General features: G+C 47.8%; 1 protein-coding gene across 1 annotated transcript in view; it reads left to right on the forward strand.

The window, feature by feature from the left end:
* The window catches only part of LOC144826892 (nicotinamide N-methyltransferase-like), a gene marked incomplete at its 5' end in the record, with an annotated part of 114,640 nt that extends 96,739 nt beyond the window's left edge, over window positions 1–17,901 (forward strand). Inside the window, one exon of the mRNA XM_078685351.1 lies at window positions 17,179–17,901. Within this exon, the coding sequence (XP_078541477.1) occupies window positions 17,179–17,614 (436 nt within the window). The remainder of the gene's footprint in view (window positions 1–17,178) is intronic.
* Between the last annotated feature and the right edge of the window lie 1,272 nt (window positions 17,902–19,173).

Genomic DNA, 19,173 nt, shown 5'->3' on the forward strand with positions numbered 1-19,173 from the left:
CTGTCAGTATTTATGTTCAAACTATTTTCCATACAGCCTCTTGATAGCAGTGTTGTTTGCTGTGTGTTCCAAAACAAACTATCAATATTGGTGGAACAAATAAAGTGAGACATTGCTGATTGGAAAAAAATAATTTATCGTCTCTCACTATAGAGAACATTTCAGACTATTAAAATGGTGCTCCTCTCCTTCTGATTTAGCTCTGTTTGGCTTGCTGCTGCTATCTATCCTACACATGCAAACAGAAATCTATTCAGAAACAAATTAAAACAAAAATGTGGGATAGCAACAAACACAAAAAGGTCTAGCAAAATTATATGCTGATTTTGTTTTGAGCAAGAAGTGATATCTTCCTGCACAAATAAAATCCTTAGAGACATTTGCGTCCTTCTGTCTGTGCTGCAGAATGAAAACCACATGGAAAGAGGTAGTAATAGGAGATTTTCTCCTCGTTACTCCTATCTGGTAGCACACCATTTTGGCATAAATACAGGTATACTATTCTTTGTAAATCTGGATTAATGTCAACATCCACGGGTGGATGCATGAGAATGCACATGCTCCACCCATATAACGCCTTCCCAGCGATGCGTCATCCAAGGCAGCTCCATATGGAAATAATTGTTGTCCCACACATGAAAATAAAGAACATATTTATGAAACAGAGGCACAGTGCAGGGCAGCAAGTTTTCTTTCTGTGCACCTCTGCCTCACATAGAAAGTGCAGAAATGCAAAGTATTTATCCAATATGGCACATTCCTGTCCTTTCCCCTTGTGCTGGGGCCATGTCAGAAGCCTAGTGCCAGCGTGGGCACCCTTACATCACGCAAGGTATCTCAGTTACATGCAGGGTTGTTTTTTGCACGAAGAGGAACTTTTCTGCAGAAAACAATTCGAGAGGCGTTGTCCTCTTTCTATGTGTGCTACTGAACGCAGCGCGTGTAGAAAGAGGAAAAAAATGGAGAAATACATGTTTTTCTCCTTGTTACGCCTTAACTGAGGAGGTGTGTGATTTTGGAGCATTGCCAGGTTTACAAGTCCTTCTGAATCAGGGATTGCATCAAAACCATGGGAGTCCCTTCATAGAGTGAGGCAACGCAGCGGTTTATGCTGCGTTGCCTTACTCCAGGTTTACTAACCGGTAGCCTTTGCGTGGCTTTATAAATATGACTCAGAGCCCTGCATACTGCAAGAACCACTTCGCGTAAATATGGCCCTAAATACTGCAGACACTCTATGGCGATTTCTGTTGAAAACGGGGGTCCCAGGCAAACTTGTACATATAATTAAGAAATTACATGAGAATAATTATGCCCATGTACACTGGGGCCCAAATGTAGAGCTAGTGGACTGCATTCCCATTGAGGGAGGAGTACGCCGCGGTTGCTTCCTTGCACCCACCTTGCTCTCCTTATACAATAATGATGCTGAAATGATTCCCCAGTCTGGAATATTAGGCAGATACCAATTCTTCTTTTTGCCGATGACTCCCTTCTTATTTCTAAGACACCCATCGGCCTCCAGATTATAATTGATATGTTTTTTAATTTCTGTAACGCCAGGGGTTTAGAGCTAAACATGAGTAAAACAAAGTTCCTGGGGCCTCATTTATGAGGCTGTGCATCACTTTTACGCCGCCGGTGCGTCACATTTTGTAACGCACCTGTGGCGTAAAAATTGCGCCTTGTTGAAAGGGTCATGGAAGTGACGCAGTAAAACCTATAAGATTTCACTGCGCCATTTTGTGGCCGCTAATGCGTCAAAATCTTATGCCTACTTCATGGCAGGCTTAAGACTGACACAGGCCCTAACAACATGGGACTTGCCCATGTGAAACTACACATTGCTGGAGTTGCGTCACTTTTGTGACACACTCCAGCAATGCGTCACTTTTGCGCCTACAGGTACGTCAGAAATACTGACGTATCTGTAACTCCTTGCGACATGATGCGTCATATTATAAATATGACGCATCAATCATGACGCAAGGAGTGTGCACTGAGAAGTGACGCATCGCTGCTTTCATGCAGCAATGCGTCATTTCTCATAAATGAGGCCCCTGGTGTTTGAGAAGACTAAAGGGAAGTGTCCTATTGTCCGTGTAGGTAGTGATGTTCTTGAAAGAGTACCTATATTCGATAACCTGGGCGTTAAACTTATGGACAAATATGTTTCCCGGCGTACATTGTTTTGCCGAGTTTTGCCACTGGAGGGAGCACACGAGCCGTGACAGAAACGCCAGAACGCCATCCTCACCGAAGCGAGATGGATGCTGAGGCTGCCGCTCCTACCCGCCGCGCCCTACCCGCTACGCTCGTCAAGGAGCCGGGAGCCACGGAAACACGGAACCGCGGACCCACGATACCACGGACCCGCGGATTTGCCGGAGCGCGAGGGGCTGCGAGGGGCTGCCGCTCTGAGTCTGCCTCAACCTGCTTGCTGGCCAGCCCGCGGCTGTCAGCTCGACCGCACCAACGGACCAACGGGCTGGCTCTCAGACACGGTAACCTGCGAGCAGTGTAGGAGCAGGGTCCGGCGGGCAAGCGGGTGGGCGGGTGGGAATGAGAGCAGGTGTGTGCGCCAAGTCAGCAGCATCGCTATTGCCACTGCTACCACCCCCCGCCCACGTCCCTGCATGCCTCGAGACAGGAGCAGAAGGAGCAAAAGCAAGGAGCTAGGTGCTGCAGGCGGTGTGAGCGCTACCACAAGTCCCCACAAGCGCTGTGATAACAAGCCCGTCACCCGCCATCTTGGTCACTTTGGCCCCTCACGGCCCCCCACCCCCGCTGATGCGTTGTTGGCAGGCGTGAGCGCTGCATCCCGAGCCCCGAGCGCTGCGATAACAACACCGCCACAACACTGCCTCAGCCACCCTTGCTGGTCCCCGAGTACCTTGGTGACCAGAAGCCAAGGCAACAAGGCCAGCGAATTGAAGTACTGAGTGCCGGCCCACCTCCGGGGGAGCGAGGAACAGGTGTTAGTGCAGGAGCCGGAGGGCAAGAGACAACTGGACTTGGGCACCATTGGGCCTACACCAAGGCCGCAAGGCAGCAAGTCAGCAGGGCAACAAGCAACAAGCCTCAGCCGCAGACCGGGGCGGGGGGAGCACATGCTGTGCACGTAAAGCCAGATTACCAACACCTGGCCAGCCCTAACGGGTCAGGGATAGTGAAAAACCTCGCCCCCACAGAACATCCAGGAGACGGAAGGCAACACTTTTCTACCCCCCGGGAGTGGGGGGCTTCTACCCCGGGCCTGGGCTTTCGGAGGGGGGGCTCTTGGGTTCACCTGGTGCCACCGGAGCAACGCCAACGTCCCCAGGTTTACCAACTGCATTCCCAGCACTGACATTGTCGCAAGCAGGGCAAGATGGGAGGTGCTACAACCCAGTTAACTTAACTCCCCGTCCCGGGGCAAACGTCTCACTAGGAAACAGAGACATAAGAAGCTTCTTATGCCTCCTGGTAACAAGCTCAGCGGAACCATTCAGACCTCCAAGCCGCACCCCGCCCAATAAAGTACCAGAGGACGGCCTATCTCCCAGCCTCACCGCCACCCGGGCTCCAGGACTACCCCTATCACCAACAATAACTATGCAACAGGGCGGAATACCCCTCAAGTCAGAGGCACCAGACAGGGTCGCACTCAGGTCCGATCCCACTAGACCAACAACTCCGACTCACCAATCATCGGAAGACCCTCAATCGAACACGATCCTAAACGGGGCGCTCACGGCTGACCCACCGATCAGCATACGCAGTGAAGCCTCGGCAAACGGAGAGCACATGCTTGACGCACCTAGCAGCACATACGAAACCAATGAAGGAGGAGGAACCACAGAATTACTGGCCCGGCACACCCTGCCTTCGAATTTGTCTTGCCAGAGCCCCCGGGAACAAGACAAAACGGTCCTGCTATCAACGTCCATGAGCTCGGACAGGGGGGAGAGCCCCCCAGTAATTGTAGATCATCTAACACTGATCAACGAGACACTCATCTCTATGACAGGCGCGGCAATAATGCACACCGACAAGCTCGATGCCCAGATAAATATATTACAAACAGTCGCAAACCTAATTTCTGGGATCGACTCCAAACTGGATCATCTGAACTCCCTGATCTGCAGAGCACAGGATAGCACACACTTCAAGCCTGAGTCATGCAGTTGCAGTCCAATCTTGAACAACCTAGGAAAACTCCCACACATCATGACCACACTAATTGAGGACCTCAAGAAAGAAGCTGGCAAGACCAAGGATTCGATCTCACAGGCCCCAGCCCCAGCCCCATACCCTCCAAAAACAGAAGGATCAAGAAATCTGCCAAATCACTGCACAGAAACGCACAAAGAAGACAAAACCGCTTGGGAGGTGCCACCACTCACGCTCAGCATGAGTATTTATTTATTTTATTTATTTATTTAATTTATATAGCGCGTTATAACCACCGGGGTCTCTAAGCGCTGAGTAGGATAGAAGCCATCCCGATCAAATCAAAAAACTATGAGTCCCAGCATACTACCACACCGACCAGCCTAGACCTCCATAATCTATCCAGGAAAAACAAGAAAAAACTGAAAAAATTCAACAAGGCGAATAAAAACAAATCTCTCGCTCCCAGATCCATCCGGGAATGGCTACGGCCTGAGAATGAGACGCCCGGCCACACCGAGAACCAGGAAATGATCGAACTGGGAGCAACCACTAAAATACCAGAAACAACCAAGCCAAAGCATGAAGTTACCCACTTTACCAACGCAGCAACAACCTCTCTCGCAACCCCCCAGCCAGCCACAACAGCACCAACCATGAATCAAGTAATGGACCTACACGGACAAAGTTCCGCGGTAGCAACTCAAGCAAATCTAAACAAACATGACCCTCAGGTTGTCGCTTCATCAACGCTGACAACGTGCCGTGCGTCCAAAGCGCCTTTGATTGCCACAGACCCCAGGGAAATTGAATACATGCCACGCAATAATGGCCCACCCAGCTCACCACACACGGAGGACTTCCAGCGGTCATTGGGGTTAAACAGGAAGGCAAATGTCCCTCCACCTGGCACAGTACAGTCACTACAAACAGGCGGCCAGGTAGCGGACTCCGTCCGCCGAATAAACCACTCCCAATCCCAGGATCGGAAAATAACGCTGTACCCCGATTATGTCTCCCAGGGGAGGTGGGACATTCTCAACCGCAGTAATCTTCTAACACTTTGTGCAAACATCCCAGGGCTGGTGGGAATAAAAACTACAGACATTGAAACCATCTCCTTCCTCCTGCCAGATGCGGAGGAGAATAACGAATCCACGGAGCTAACCTTCATGAGCCCGGACATGGCCGAGGCTCTGAAAAGCCAGCACAAGTTATTGGAAAGCTGGGGCAAAAAAATAAAATCTAAGCGCGCACAAAAATACCCCCTAATCTTAAAAACACACTCCGCGCATTCCCAGATGGGAAACGCGGTTCAGCTAGCTGGAGGGAACCGACGCCCGCATGCCCACCCCATCCACGTGCCAAACGCGGCGCCCATCCTTCAGGGGTCCAAAGGTGCTACAAACACAGGTCTAATCATCAGCACCCCAATCAAAATAACAACCAATTCGATCCAGGACACACGCACATGCGCAACACTGGGATGCGCGAGCAAAGACTGGTCCTGGCTGCCGCTAGTACTAAATTCGAGATCCTAACTGACATATCCATAATGTCTCGGGCCAACCCCACTGCAACACGACTAATGCACAACAAAAGCCCCCAGACAGGGACCTGCATCCGGACCGCTTGAAAATCATGACTTGGAATGTCGCTGGGCTCAGGAGGTTGCTTCTCAATAAAAACGCTGTGACATTCATGGAGGAGGCAGACATTATCTGCATACAAGAATCCTGGCAGCTCCACCCGTTTTCATTAAGAGGATATGCAGAATATGGAAAATCAGCAAAAAAGCCTAACATATTCGGAAGACCATCAGGGGGGATATGTGTCTACATAAAACATTCACTCAATCTGGAATTCGCGGTAATTCCTAATCTTCCGGACACCCTCCAGGCAGGCATCCTGAAAGGCCATTGCCCGATACACGGAAATTTTTCGTTTTTTTAATCAACCTCTATCATAATCCACATGGGTCCACATCCAACTTGATCATGCTGACAACCCACCTAGAGTCTTTACTGCTCCAATTTCCGTCTTTAGAATGTATAATTCTTGGCGATTTCAACACCCATAACATAGGGATACCAACCTGATGAAGTCACCTGCCCGGGGCCACCAATGCTCTGAATGACCTATTAAAAACGTATAAGCTGGCGACAGCGCATTCGGTCCTCCTAAAGAACAGTCCAGGGTCCTTCGTCGGTCCCACATACAACAACCAAACAACGATCGACTACATCATCCTAAGCGATAAACTGCAACCCCTAATGTTAAATTTTACAGTTCACCCGCGTAGCGACAGCGATCACGCTGCCTTAACCATCACACTGAACCTCACAGCGGACACTCACCACAGGCTCGAATACATCGGAGCATCCAACGGCGAAGAACTGATAAAGTTGCCCAGAAGAATCAAATGGGAACAGACCTCAATCACTACTTTTAATAACTGGGCAAACCAGTGGCCAGGCTGGCCCCGAGTGAACAGAAATAGGGTGCAATAGCTACTTGGAATGCCACCACAGGGACTCTGGCTGCGATTCTTCGCGGGAACTCAAACAGCACATCTCATAAGGACACCCTACCCACATATGGACACAAGGCGGAAATTAAAATCAGCGCCAAACAACTGAACAAGAAATGCAAACTTTTCCGCAAAAATGGCACAAGCCCAATCAAGAAGCAATTACAAGAGGCCAAAAAAAGTCACTCCAAGAAGGTTTGGGAAGCAAAAAGAGACTACTGCGAAGCACAATGGCTGAAAATCTTTGATTTGCTGAGCCCAGGAAAATTGCAAGAGTTTTGGCACTACTTAAGCAACCTGGGACGAGGCCCAAACCACAGAGAAAACTCCCTCGAGGCTTCCATCTGGGTCGCCCACGTAAAAGCACTTTACACCGAAAACTGCCCCATCATCCAGCAAAACGGAACATCCATCGCTGGAGCTGACCTAGACCCAACCACCGAGACGAAAGCCCCGCTGGGAAAATTGTTAGTGTCCAAAATTCTAAAAAAACATCAGACAAAATGGTGCCCCTGGTCCCAACGGCCTCCCTGGACACTTATTCAAGACAAACATCGACTTCTGGTCCAAAAACCTGACCCACCTGTACACTGAATGCTGGGTCCTGGGGGATGTTCCAGATTCATGGAGAGGCTCGCTCCTACAGCCAATCCACAAAAAGGGCCCCAAATCTAAACCATCAATTTATCGCTTGATTGCTCTTTTGGACATCGAGAGTAAAGCTTACGCTAGTGCCATCTTGAGGGACCTCACAGACTGGACGAGTACAGAAGGCCTCCTTCCACTCTGTCAAACCGGATTTAGCCCTGGGTCCCCCACAGTCGATAACATCACTGCACTTTCTTATTTGTTCCACCGCGCGCGGACACGCAAAAGCCCTCCCTTATTCGCCTGCTTCATTGACTACTCGGCGACGTTCGACGGGGTAGATCGTGCAATCCTGTGGAGAAAGCTGGCCCATTGGAACATTAACCCATCCCTGTTAAGGCCGATCCAATCCCTGTACCACAAAACGTGGGTGAGAATCAAACTCTCTAGGGACCATGCATCCGCAAAGATCAATACAGACCGAGGTCTAAAACAAGGGTGCATGCTAGCCCCATTTTTGTTTAACCTATATACAGCGGACATGGAGAGGGCCTTGACTGGGGCAGCCTTGGCCACCCCAAAGATCGGCGGGACAAAAATTCATTTCATGCAATACGCCGACGACCTGGTACTCTTGGACCATATGAGAATTGGGCTACAAAAGGCGCTGACGGCACTTGCCGTATATAACAACAAAAACAAGCTCGTAGCAAACCCTTCCAAGTCCAAAGTTATCATCTTTGGACAGTATTCAAAGGAAAAATCATTAAAATGGAGGCTCGGCCATCTTTTGCTGGAAAGTACTCAGCGGTACACCTACTTGGGTATTTTTCTTCCAGGAGTCGGGGCTCTCAAGTGCGCACTTAAAGACCATCCAAGGCAAAGGCAAAACCATAACCTACGCCATTTGCAAGCTGCAAGCTTCCTTATACAGCCCGTCCACAACGGCCATCCAAGGAGTACTCAAAGCCAAGCTAATGCCGTCCCTCAACTATGCTTTACAGGCATTTCCGGGCAAACTGAACAATGAACTAGAAAAAATCCATTGTAGAGCCTACAAGAGATTATTCCATCTACCGAGGTGCACTAGAAACACCCTTGTCCGCCTGGAGTTCTCACTCAATCAGCAATATTTGGAAGAGATGGCCGCCCTAAGTAAATACTACTTTCTAACAACAGCGGCTCAGGAGAACACACTCAAGGCAGCCCTGAATTGCATCTTCAGAGAACCAGGGAACCCCTGGTCGGCTACTCTCAACGCGGCTAAGGACCATCTCAATCTTGCGATCGAGTCTTGGAATCCCGAACATGTCAGCTACACCACAATCAAACACTCAATCAAAAAACAAGTACGCGCATGGTCACGGGAACTGGACCTGAAGTCGATGGCAAGAAACGATTTGCATGAGTCCTTGTGCTTACCGCACACCATGCACAATCCTAAACACCACCTCAAGCAGGCCGTGGGCCGCATAGCCCTTCATAAGATCCTAGCCTACAGACTACATCCGTTGCCCCTCAAAGAACTATACGCCTTTGGCATGGTTGGCTCAGGGGTCCGGGAATGTAGGCTTTGTAGGTACAAACGTGAGTCATTGGCCCATCTTCTATTCTGCTGCCCGGCCCTGCGTACGGCCCGCAGTCTTTACCTCAGGCCAATCTTAAGACAATCAGGATCCTGCACCGCAAAGGAGGCAACCATCCATCTTTACACCCTGACCACGGTAAAGCACATGGCCTCCTTCGGAAAGTTTATCCACCAGACACGATCCTTGTGATGGCCCCCGAGGGTCCGTCCTTATAGAGCCCTTGTAGTCCCACGTCTCAACACAAACCCCATTCACTGTATCCCCAGCGCTCAGGGCGGCACCATCTAGACTGACCTCTTGAAACTCCCCTGGTTTTAATTTTTCTAATTTTGTAATTTTGTATTCTGTTTTAATGTAATGGTTTTGAGTAACCAAACAATAAAGTATTCATTCATACCTATATTCGATAACCTGGGCATTAAACTTATGGACAACTATGGGTGGGCAAGCCAAATGAGCAAGAGCACCTTAACAATGGAGCACAGATCTAACGGCGTTATAAGATTGTATAGTACAACATCATCGCAGTTAATTTCACCTGTGCTAGAAGTCCATCATGCTGAGATCTGAGGCCATGCTCACCCTCACTTACTGACAAGAGTAGAAAACAATTTCATTAGGAAATTGCTTTGTCTTCCAACAGCTCACCACTCAACTTCCTATATTCAATGGGCCTCATTTATGAGGCCGTGTGTCACTTTTACGCCGCCGGTGCGTCACTTTTTGTGACGCACCAGCAGCTTAAAAAATGTGCCTTGTTGCACCATATTTACAAAGTGACACATCTAGGTAGATGCGTCACTTTGTAAACCCCTGTGCTACATTATACCTGCACCAGGTTTAATGTATGCAGTGGGGCGTTCTGATGCAAGAAAGGGTCATAGAAGTAACGCAGTGAAATCTATAAGATTTCACTGCGCCCCTTCTAAGATGCAAATGAGTCAATTTCTTACGCCTGCCTCACAGCACTTTTGTGACACACTCCAGCAATGCGTCACTTTTGCGCAATACAGATACGTTAGAAATACTGATGTATCTGTAACTCCTTGCGACATGATGCGTCATACTGTAAATATGACGCATCATTGGTGTCGCAAGGAGGGCGCAATGAAAAGTGACGCATCGCCCAAAATGTTTACTCCTTTGGGTCCTTTGGATCACACCCAAACATGGGGTCGACAAAGATTCACTTACTGACTTATTAAAATTTCCAAGAACTAGGGATCTCCCATGGGTTAAACTTGTCTCTGTTTGGCTGGGAGATTGGGTTTGCAGAGCTACTGGGATGACCATCTATGATGTGTAAAGACGTTCTCAAGATGGTGAAAGCTCGGTATATAAATGACCCATATATAACAAACAGCTCAAATGGATCCTTGACGACCTTGTTTGTAGATTTTAAGTCTTTTCCTGTATTTGAGAAGTATTTTGATGTAATATCCCGCCTCTAGCTAGAAGTTTGTACATAAGTTTTCACCATGGATCTCGTCCTTCGCCATCTTTTATATGTAAATAGTATATATGAAGCAAGGGTCTATTATTTATCCAGCATGTGGGCTGGATGACAAAAACGAGATACACTTTATGTTTTTTTGGCCTGAATTTTTTAATTTGCCCGCTATCGCTGGCAATTATCTCCCTGCTATCGCTGTATTAACAACGCATAGCGCGATTCATCAATTTTCCAGCGAAAGAGGTATTTTCCATGGGACATCGCTGGTTTTCAAGCGATGTTTCATGGAAAAAGGTGATAACCTTGCTGATACGACCCTGTGGTCGTATCAGCATAATCCACTTCCAATGTTAGATATAGGTAAGTCTGCATTTTAGCAGACGTTGGTTTTTGGCGAATACCATGGTTTTCGCCAAAAACTAACGTCTGCTAAAATGCGTGGGCCACATAGTGAAATGAAATGAAATGAAAGGAATCTTGTAATGCGCGACTAAGCCCGAAGGCATCAAGGCGCCTAACAACAAAACCATAAGAGCAAATAAACAGTAACTACGGGTATGCCCTAGCAAACAGCCAAGTTTTTAAGGCTTTTCGAAAAAGCAGACCGGAGGGCTGAGATTTAATTTCGCAAGGAAGAGTATTCCATAGCTTAGGGGCGATTGAAGAAAAAGCCCTGCCACCCAACTTATTCCTGCGGAAGCGAGGTACCACCAGCAGGTTCTTTGAAGAAGAGCGTAAGTCTCTACCCTATACGTAGGGTAGCAACAGCTTCTTGACACCCTCAGCACCCTTACCAGAAAGTGCACTATAAGTTAGGCAGAGAGTTTTGAAGGTAATCCTCGATTCAATAGGAAGCCAGTGTAAGGCCTTCCTGGCTGCTGTTGCTGACGATAATCTGGGAGCGTCCAAAACAAATTTGGCAGCTGCATTTTGGGCAGTCTGAAGACGCTGTAACAGACTCTTATTCATGCCGGTGTATAAGGTGTTACAGTAATCTAGTCGCGAAGCGACAAGTGCTGCCACCACTTGCTTCCGCGCCTGAAGAGACAGATAATATTTAATTTTTCGGAGTATTTTAACAATACCCCAGCAGGTAGCAACCGTTCTGTTAACCTGCAAAGTCATGGAAAGAGCGGGGTCAATCAGCACTCCCAAGTTCCGTGCCGACTCCGTAGGCATAGGACATGCTCCTTGAGAGGGCGGCCACCAATCAGGCGACCAGATGTTCTTGTTAGGGCCAAACACCAAGATCTCAGTCTTCTCACCGTTCATCTTTAATGAATTGTGAATCATCCACAAGGAAACTGCTTCCATGCAGTTCCTAAAGCTGAACGGCGACAAGTTACCCAGATGGGAAAGGGACACCAAGATCTGTGTGTCATCAGCATACGAGACTACCTCCATCCCAAAAGATCTAACAAGCCTGGCAAGCGGGGTCACGTAGATGTTAAACAGGGTCGGACTTAATGCCGACCCCTGTGGGACCCCGCATTGCACCGGAAGGGATGGAGATAGGAACTCTCCCAACTTGACCCTCTGCTCCCTATGGTCCAGAAAGGAGGCCAGCAGACTCAGAGCCGTCCCTTCCACCCCTATCTCCCTCAGGCGAGATGTTAAAACCGAAGGGGACAGGGTATCGAAGGCGGCTGTCAGGTCCAAAAGGACCAGGACTATGGTATGTCCTTGGTCTACCTCCATACGGATGTTATTCACAACGACCGTGAGAGCTGACTCTGTACTATGGTGCCTACTGAAACCATGTTGGGATTGATCCAAGGTACCCGAGGAGTCCAGAAAAACCGCCAGATGTTGATTGAGATAGGTCTCCATCATCTTTGCCGGAGCTGGAAGCAAAGAGATGGGGCGATAATTCTTAAGCACCTCTGGATCAAGTGTAGGCTTCTTTAGGAGGGGCTTGACCACCGCACTCTTCCATTTAGATGGAAAAAAGCCCTCTCTCATAGCCCTATTCATGATATCCAACAATAAGGGCAATAAAGAATATCTGCACTCCTTCAGGACTTTAAGGGGGCATGGGTCAAGGGGAGACCCCGACTTTATCTTATGTAAGAGCAGATCAAGCTCCTGATACAATAGAGGCGGAAACTCAGACAAAGTCAATGAGCTGGTGGATAAGACCTCCTTCGGGAGCAGCACGGAGGGGGCGGGCGAGAAGTAACGGATCTTTGTGATTCAAGATCCGAGTAGATGTCCGTGATCTTCGAATGAAAGAATCCTGCGATTTTATCGCAGAATTCCTGGGAACTTACTACAGGGTCCGGCATCTGTAACGTACAGAGCGTGTCAACTATTTTGAAAAGTCCCTAGGGGAGGAAAGAGCCATAGTCAGGTTAGCAAAGTACTCTTGCTTCACTCTGATGATCTCCCGCTTATACTCCTTGAGGAGATTCTTGTGTTTTGCCCTTTCCTTCATAATCCAGCTCTTCCACCAAACCCTTTCCTGCTTCCTGCACCCCTGTCTCATGAGTCTAAGAGGCTCCGAGAACCAGGGTGCCGAGGTTTTTTTTCTCGCAGAGTAGCAAGAGGACAGGGGAGCCAGCACGTCTACTGCTGCCCTAATGGCTTTGGACAGTTCCAAAGCGGCAACATTAACATCCTCAGAGAGGTCCGCTTTATAATTTTGCATCAGCGGAGCCAGCGAGGCACTCAAAATTTTTCTAAAGTTCCTCCTAGATTTAATATGACTAGGGGCACCAGTCTTAGCAGGCAGCGGGGGAATCTGAAGCTCCAGAGGGACGGCAAAGTGGTCGGACCACGCCAATGGGATGGGAACATCTATTGTAAGCCTGTCATCATTAGAAAATACCGCATCCAGTATATGACCCGCCTGATGAGTAGGATGTTTGACCAATTGCACAAGATCACATGCTGATAGTGAGTCCAGAAGGGCCAAGGAGTCTTTAGAGTCATGATTGTCTAGATGGAAGTTTAAATCACCCAGGACAGTCAGATTGGCAGATCCGAAGTTGGGCTCTAAGATGTTAAAGAGAGACTGACTGATATCTGTCCTGGGCCCGGGGGGTCTGTACACCAAGATGCCCACAAAAGGAACGGCATCCAGAGATTTTATAAGATAGTGAGGTGCTTGAAATATCGCAGTGTCCATTTCACAATATTTTACAAGGTAGCCCATCAGGCATACACCCAGTGATGCCCACTTTGCATCCCATTAGAGATGCGAAGTTAGACGTGCTGGAAACGGGCTCTAAATCAAGGAAACACGCTCTAGCGGGTCCTTGATGATATTGTGATAAGATTATTGCCGCTTTTTGCTTAAGAACTGACGCTAAAGCAGCGATATTGTTATCGCCAGCCCTTGTTAATATGCCCCTTAACTTTTTAACTATATTGCTTTTTGCACACTACTTTTGGTTGCACTGTGCACAGCCACTTTTTCGACTTATTTCACTGTCTTTTAATCTGCTCCTGCGAGAACGCTGTTTTACGAGATATGATGACTTTGTCTGGATGTTCTCACTTTAGGAGATTGATGATGTATTTCTACCTGTTTTTCAGTCTAGAATATGAGATGATTCCTGTTATTTTTATACTCTCTTTCAACTTAAAATGAAATATGTGTATTTTTATGGTATATGTTTTAATGTTCTTGTACTTTTGGATGTATACACTTTGATGGTTTCTTAAAACTGAATAAAGTATTGGTACTACCACTGCATGCGTCAAGTGGTATTGCTTTTTAATTTCAGTAACCAACTATTTTTGCAAGATTGAGTCTGAAAATCAATCAAAATCACAAAGCAATCCAACACTAAGGAATCCCTTTTTCTATGGCTGTCACCTTGGCCCACTTCTTAGGTGAACTTGCTGCAACCAAGAACAAGCATTTAGGCCACGTTCACACAAAGGGGCAGCATGTGCTAAGGCAGAGACAAACAAGCATTGGTAATGCATCTGTTTCGTCTGTGTCATGAATAAAGAGCTGTTTTCATTAATCATTGTCCGGGAGAATGAAAGAGCTTCCTGATAAATAACATGGGAGTGGAGAACATGTGGCACAGTGGCCAGAGCTGCTGACTCAACACGTGGGGATGCTGGTTGGAGTCTTGGTAGTGCCACGCACCATCCTGTGGTTCGATGCAAAACCCTTAGGGGCCGATTACGATGCAGCCATGAAAGGCTCCTACCATCTTCTGGGCGGCATCGTAATCACCTCAGTTTAATTTCTGCCCGCAGCATTACAGTGTTGGCGGTTTTAAACTAAAAGTGCTTGGCATCCCAGCTGGCTTCTGATGGGCTCAAGCAGCCCATCGGCCCCTCAGAACCGGCTCGTCATCCCAACGGGTGGGCCTTTCCCTCCTTGAAATTATGATGCATGGCTTCAGGCAAGGTTTTCATGCCTGTCTGTCCAACGTGGAAACCATGTCGGAAAGCATGTTTGGGGGCTGACAGCAGGGAATCCTTTTGTGCGCACCCTCTGGTTGGGGGCAGAGGAGGCACCTATGGTGCCCCTTGTTTATCCCTGCACAACCCGTACAACCAATAGAAATGGAGGAAAGGTAAGTCTCCCTCACATGAACCAATGAGAAGCCAGGATAGAAAGGAGGCAGGATAGAATTCCCTTTTAAGTTTATATTAAAAACAATAGATTTTTCAAGCACAGATTTTTTGCGGGAAAAACCTAAAAACATGTGGGCCAACAAGACACGCACAGAAGCAGAAAAAGGCAAACCGCAGAAGATGTGCCCTCCCAGTGGTGTTGCATCTGTGCAGAGGGGGGAGGCAGGAGCTTTCTGAGGTCCCATGTGAGCTGAAAATGAGAAAGGACAGTGCTGTGCATGAGGCGTGTCACCTCAGCTGTCTCAGCAGCGACATCAGAGGTGATCTGTGTTAACTTCAACTGTGGTTCAGCTGTGATTTACCTTTCATATATACTGCTACTTCATAAGGTAAAAATGTAAATGTAAATTGATACTTGTATAGCGCACTACTCACCCGCAAGGGTCTCAAGCCGCTTGTACGAATACCGCTGTGGAACCCCTCCTGGCTTTCCCTGTGAGGTGTCCACTCCTGGGCACCCCCAAGGTGGAGGCCAGGCATCCTTAGCGTTGTGGGGGCCGTTGTGGAGATTAAGCAAGCTATTGCCCAGAGTTGCAGAGTGGGACTCCATGATTGGAATAGGCACCGAGGCGAGAATTATCAGGTCAGTGGAATTTTGAACTCAAGACCCGCCGAGGCAGGAATTGAACCCTGGTCCCAGGCTAGACCTCTGCATCAGGGTCTGCCGCTCTAACCATCTCTAGGCAATCTGAGAGAATTCAGAAGTGATTACATTAGCAACAGAAAAAAAAACTCAAAAAGAGGCGAGGGGCAATAAGATAGACTTCATCCAAAAAATGCCCCGAGTCAGGGAGCAGGCAAATCTACCTCCTAGAACCTGCTGCCACTGTCCCAAAGCCTGCAACTGGTGAGATGATTGGTAAGGTACATAAAACACAAGGCATTTCAATTGCATGTTCTTGGTAGATGGAATGAAGTGCAGATGGTAAGTGGAATATGAGTCAGATGATCAATAACAGAAATACTCTTCCATCTAAAGATGGAGGCACAAATATTGTTTACAAACGTTCGGCTCAATTGGGTATAGATTTTCGAATGGGACGGCGTATTTATATTTCATATTTAGGCCACACTGGGGCAAATGCACAAGGGAATGGTGGCGCGTGGTGTTAAGATTAGAATAAAAAAGGCACCTTCTGAAGCTAATTTGTAGGTGTGGGGGCAAGGAGGAAGAAACCACTAAATAATGAGTGTGGCGTTAAGTACAAAATGCTAACGCCACGCGCTGCAGAATGAAAACTCTGGGCTGAATCATATTTACAAAGATACGGCACTTCACTGTGCTTCCCCAAGTGCTGGTGCTAAATTAAGCTGCATAGTGCCAACGCCGGCACCCTTGTACCAAAGTGCAAGGGTGCCTGCATTCACTGAATGATTGGCGATGCACAGGAAGGTGTCTCTTCCTGCACATGAACGATCCAGAATGGCTATTTTTCACTTCTATTTGTGCTGCATTGTGCGGCACACATAGAAGTTGCAACTCATTATTATTTTAATGATTGTTTATGTGCCGTACGGGAAACCTTCCTGCATATAAACAATCATTCATAGTGTTTTGAGGTTACTATGTGTGCTGCACAATGTAACACACATAGAAACCGCAAAAACAAGGCGAAATATGGCAGTTCTTCTCGTTTTGCCATGTTAAGACCAGTTTTTTCCCGGTCTTAATTTTGGTGCTGCCTTCTATTTACGCCACCCTTGTAAATAGAGCGGAGCGGCAAAATCAATGGGTGTTACGGGGAATGCCCGCTACAACACCAATTGCCAACCCCTTTCACGCTAAGTCTAGCTTGAAAGAGGGCTGTGTTAAGCCACGTCAGGTGGCCTAATGCCACCTTGTAAAAAGGTAAGCCCCCATCGCCACAGGAACATTTTTAAAAGTGACGTTCCTGTGGCGATAGGGGCTTGTAAGTATGACCCACTATTTTTGTGACACCGGCAGTGGCCTCAGTGTGATGATGCAAGGTAGTGTATGTGGCAAGTGTTTAATATCTTGTGCATTGGCAGTTGGGTGTCAACTCCGTTATAAAATCAAACAGGTGAATTGTTCCAGAGACGTCTGTGATACAAAGTGAACTGCAGAAATGCTAGTGGAACATTACTCTTATATTCCAGATGAATCTCATACTTTCAAAAATAATAAAAACATAAAATCAAACAGTGAAGTGTGTGATACAAAGTGTGCAGCAGAGCCCATCTTAAACGTTATACCTTGTTTTGTCTTATCTAATCATGATGGTAATGACACATATTTTTATTTTCAGTGGTGTTTTGAATGAGATACAAATTGCGTTCCGAAGACAAGTCAAACGTGTTCTCCGATGTAATTTCATGAGCAGCAACCCAGTGGCGCCCAACGTGCTGCCCCCCGTGGACTGTCTGGCCTTGTCCTACTCACTGGAGTACTTTGCTACAGATGAGACGTCCTACAGCGATGCTTTGGGGAATGTCTCCCCTCTGTTAAAAAAGGGAGGGTATCTAATGATGTATGCATTCCTTGGAGCAACATTTTACAAGGTTGGGGATGTCACGTTTCCTCTGTTCTGCCTCAAAGAGGATTTTCTTAGAAAGACTCTCATCGAAAAGGGTTATAACATTCTAGAATCTCATATTTTGAAACGGAAAACACAAGGTTTATACAATGTATGTGATGTTCAAAGTTTTATCATTTTAAAGGCAAAAAAAGAAAGAGACATGTAGGATCACTGTGGGGGCAGTGACAGAGAGATCAGCATCACATTCCTTCATATTACACACTTATCATGATGATTTTGAATTGTAATCTTGAAAATAATATGCAACATAGGCAACTATAATAACTCAGTTTAATGATATAAATTAAAACAATTGAAAAGCATTCAGCTCTAAAGCTTGGTAATCAATGGGTGTGGATTAACAATCCAGCGAGCAGTAAGCTCACTTTACTTCACCGCCTTGTTCATGCCCTCTTGAACCTTCTTGGTTCTTGTGGACCATGCTTCCCTCGGGGAGTCTCCAGCTTCCTTCTCCTCTCCCTTCTTCTTCTTGGTTCTTGTGAGCCCTGCTTCCCTCGGGGAGTCTCCAGCTTCCTTCTCCTCTCCCTTCTTCTTCTTGGTTCTTGTGGGCCCTGCTTCCCTCGGGGAGTCCCCAGCTTCCTTCTCCTCTCCCTTCTTCTTCTTGGTTCTTGTGGGCCCTGCTTCCCTCGGGGAGTCCCCAGCTTCCTTCTCCTCTCCCTTCTTCTTCTTGGTTCTTGTGGACCCTGCTTCCCTCAGGGAGTCTGCCAGCTCCTTCTCCTCTCTCTTCTTCTTCTTGGTTCTCATGGACCATGCTTCACTCAGGGAGTCTTCCAGCTTCCTTCTACTCTCCCCCTTTCTTCTTGGTTCTTGTGGACCCTGCTTCACTCAGGGAGTCTTCCAGCTTCCTTCTCCTCTAACTTCTTCTTCTTGGTTCTTGTGGACCCTGCTTCCCTCGGGGAGTCTGCCAGCTTCCTTCTCCTCTCCCTTATTATTCTTGGTTCTTGTGGTCCCTGCTTCCCTCAGGGAGTCTGCCAGCTTCCTTCTCCTCTCCCTTCTTCTTCTTGGTTCTTGTGGACCCTGCTTCCCTCGGGGAGTCTCCAGCTTCCTTCTCCTCTCCCTTCTTCTTCTTGGTTCTTGTGGACCCTGCTTCCCTCGGGGAGTCTCCAGCTTCCTTCTCCTCTCCCTTCTTCTTCTTGGTTCTTGTGGGCCCTGCTTCCCTCGGGGAGTCTCCAGCTTCCTTCTCCTCTCCCTTCTTCTTCTTGGTTCTTATGCACCATGCTTCCCTCGGGGAGTCTCCAGCTTCCTTCTCCTCTCCTTTCTTCTTCTTGGTTCTTTTGGACCCTGCTTCCCTCGGGGAGTCTCCAGCTTCCTTCTCCTCTCCCTTCTTCTTCTTGGTTCTTATGCACCATGCTTCCCTCGGGGAGTCTCCAGCTTCCTTCTCCTCTCCCTTCTTCTTCTTGGTTCTTGTGGACCCTGCTTCCCTCGGGAGTCTCCAGCTTCCTTCTCCTCTCCCTTCTTCTTCTTGGTTCTTGTGGGCCCTGCTTCCCTCGGGGAGTCTCCAGCTTCCTTCTCCTCTCCCTTCTTCTTCTTGGTTCTTGTGGGCCCTGCTTCCCTCGGGGAGTCTCCAGCTTCCTTCTCCTCTCCCTTCTTCTTCTTGGTTCTTGTGGGCCCTGCTTCCCTCGGGGAGTCTCCAGCTTCCTTCTCCTCTCCCTTCTTCTTCTTGGTTCTTGTGGGCCCTGCTTCCTTTGGGGAGTCTCCAGCTTC

Source organism: Lissotriton helveticus, chromosome 4_1 (genome assembly GCF_964261635.1).
Source record: "Lissotriton helveticus chromosome 4_1, aLisHel1.1, whole genome shotgun sequence".
In the NCBI taxonomy this organism is placed as follows: Eukaryota; Metazoa; Chordata; class Amphibia; order Caudata; family Salamandridae; genus Lissotriton; species Lissotriton helveticus.